Genomic DNA, 2,912 nt, shown 5'->3' with positions numbered 1-2,912 from the left:
CTTACGTCAACAAGGACTTGTGACATGTTTGTGAAAGGCTGGGAACTTTTTTTGCCTCTGTTTTCAAGATCGTTCCCTTGAAGATATATCTGTGTCACAGGCCAAGCTGTTTGTGGAAATTACCTTATTTAACTGATTCTGGACAATGCTTTCAATGAGATCTAATGCGAGAATCAAGATTCATTGGTGACTGCGTTTCTCTCAGAGGAAACAGAGGTATTGAAAAGGAGACTTCTAACGCACACACTTTTCCAGTAACAATTAGCATATCGTTACTAGCTAGTGTAATTGGTGTCATGACTTTGGCTGGACCTGTGCTGCCCTAGTAGTGCTTGTAGGTGGGGGTGTACCCCCCCTCCCCCCAGAGTTCAAAAGACAATCCTCATTCCCAAAGACCGAGGAGGCTACATACTGTACGGCCATGTCAAACTCCCAGGAACAGAGTCTGAATAAAGACGTGATATTTCTGCCGGTGTCTGAGTCCAGCCCGGAGTACCTTCACTGCGAGAGGGAGCGCTATGCGCTAGAACGCCTGCTGAGTGCGGGCCCCGAGGCCTTCTACACCACGCTGAGTGCAGAGCACCTCGTCCCCTTCCTCTCCCCAGAGGAGGTGAACCAGATCAGTGGCAGGGTCAAGGACTACCATAGCAGCTATGAGGAGTTGGAGGGGGCTGAGGAGGGTGGCAGCTCAGGTGTGCAAGACTTCTCCGCCAGGTACTTCCCCACCCACTCAGACACCCCTGCACCTTGCCTGGAGCTGGGCTGGCCTGAGGGGGTCACCTGGGTGGGAATGGGACGCGCCGTGGTCTATACCAGCCCACCTGCAGATGAACAACCTCCTGTCAGAGAGATCATCAGAAGACTACTGCAGGGGGCTAGCAAGGTATGTCTGAATGATTGAAGATGATATACTTTGAAGGCACAACAATATAATCAGGCCTACATGCACTTTGCACATCAGTAAAAATATTGATTGAATGACGATTATTTGTAGCGGATGGCTGAGTTCATCGCTACTGCCTTACTGAGACCTAGAGGTGCTGTCAAGCCGGATCCAGAAATGCCTTTTCTTTGCTGAGTCAGTATTGTTGATGGTGCTTCTTCAGTATGTTGTGTTAGGGTTTGCGACCTGGTCAGGGAGGAATATCCACCCTGTCACATATTAATATTCCTCTGACAGAGTGTCTGCTGTACAGGTTATTGCCATGGTGACAGACAGACTGACAGATAGCACTGTGATTGGGGATCTACGCACTATCGCTTCACGGGGAGTCCCTGTTTACATCATCCTGAACCAGAGATCCAGCCAGGAGAACCTCCCCCCTCACAGGCTGAGGCATCCGGTGAGTAACTACACCATATAAGGACTACAGACTCTGACTTCTGACTTCTCATTCATACCACTTAGCCAATCCCACATACCTTGTTAATTCACACAGTACCAAAACAACAGCTCAACATATTAATAATCTTTGTCACAGTGCATCAGGTTGCATAAGAGCAGTACGAGCTGTCTGAGAGGGGAGTCATTAACCTGACATCTGGCTCTTTAGAAGCTGATGCACACCCAGGCTGACTAGTCTCTGGTAACTCCTTTTTTTGCCATTTGTGGAATGTATCTGGGTGAAGCAACACAACTGAACAGGTTGTTCTGCATTTACTGTGTCAGTCTGTGCATCTCTTGGTGTGGCTAAGGTCATGTCTGTGGTAATGATATACAAGACAAAGGATATTATTGTGGACTACAGGAAAAGGAGGACCGAGCACACACCCATTCTCATCGACGGGGCTGTAGTGGAGCAGCTTCAAGTTCCTTGGCGTCCACATCACCAACAAGTTAACATGGTCCAAACACACCAAGACAGTCATGAAGAGGGCACAACAAAACCTATTCCCCCTCAGGAGACTGAAAAGATTTGGCATGGGTCCTCAGATCCTCAAAAGGTTTTATAGCTGCACCATAGAGAGTATCCTGACAGGTTGCATCACCGCCTGGTATGGCAACTACTCTGCCTCCGACCGCAAGGCACTACAGAGGGTAGTGCATATGGCCTAGTACATCACTGGGGCCAAGTTTCCTGCCATCCATGACCTCTATACGAGGCAGTGTCAGAGGAAGGCCCTAAAAAGACTCCAGCCACCCTAGTCATAGCCTGTTCTCTCTGCTACCGCACAGCAAGCGGTACCGGAGCGCCAAGTCTAGGTCCAAGAGGCTTCTAAACAGCTTCTACATATTACCTCAATTACCTCGACTAACTGGTGCACCCGCACACTGACTCTGTACCGGTACCCCCTGTAGCCTCGCTATTGTTATTTTACTGCTGCTCTTGAATTATTTGTTACATTTATTTCTTACTTTTTTAATGTATTTTTCTTAAAACTGCATTTTTGGTTAAGGGCTTGTAAGTTAGCATTTCACAGTAAGGTCTACACCTGTTGTATTCAGCATATGTGACAAATAAAGTTTGATTTGATGTATACTGTATATTCTGGCCGAATTTAAGTAAATTCAAAGTCTATGTCTGAATCGACAGGGTTGAAATAAAGTTGATTTCCATGTATTCTGCACTTCACAGAATATACAGGTTCGTGTTCTTGGAGGAAAGACCTTCTGTTCGCGGGAGGGAAAGATAGTGATGGGGGAATTGAAGGACAACTTCCTCCTGGTGGATTTGGAGACAGTGGTTAATGGCAGCTACAGGTAAAGCAGCTAGGTGCTTTCCACTGGTTCTAACTTATTACATACTCAGTTACCCTCTGACATCAAATAACAGCTTGTTATTGTGTTCACTAGCTTCACATGGTCAGACGCCCACCTGCATCGGCAGCTGGTGACGGTGCTGAGTGGCCCGGTGGTGGAATCCTTCGACCGAGAGTTCCGGATCCTCTTTGCAGCCTCACTTCCAGTTCCA

The 2,912-nt window shown here is 47.6% G+C and overlaps 1 protein-coding gene across 1 annotated transcript; it reads left to right on the top strand.

The window, feature by feature from the left end:
• Positions 1–421: 421 nt before the first annotated feature.
• On the top strand, positions 422–2,705 carry fam83e (family with sequence similarity 83 member E). The gene is made up of 3 exons (XM_039016678.1): positions 422–883; positions 1,197–1,343; positions 2,577–2,705. The coding sequence occupies exons 1-3, from the start codon at positions 422–424 to the stop codon at positions 2,703–2,705; spliced, it is 738 nt and encodes a 245-aa protein (XP_038872606.1).
• The last annotated feature ends 207 nt before the right edge of the window (positions 2,706–2,912 follow it).

The sequence above is a fragment of the Salvelinus namaycush genome, chromosome 20 (assembly GCF_016432855.1).
Source record: "Salvelinus namaycush isolate Seneca chromosome 20, SaNama_1.0, whole genome shotgun sequence".
NCBI classification, from domain to species: Eukaryota; Metazoa; Chordata; class Actinopteri; order Salmoniformes; family Salmonidae; genus Salvelinus; species Salvelinus namaycush.
This window is presented reverse-complemented; position numbering and strand designations above follow the sequence as displayed.

Coding starts and splice junctions, on each gene's coding strand:
- fam83e (XM_039016678.1), top strand. CDS start 422: ATGTCAAACTCCCAGGAACAGAGTCTGAATAAAGACGTGATATTTCTG. Junction 884..1,196: donor TACTGCAGGGGGCTAGCAAG/GTATGTCTGAAT, acceptor TCTGCTGTACAG/GTTATTGCCATGGTGACAGA. Junction 1,344..2,576: donor CTCACAGGCTGAGGCATCCG/GTGAGTAACTAC, acceptor TGCACTTCACAG/AATATACAGGTTCGTGTTCT.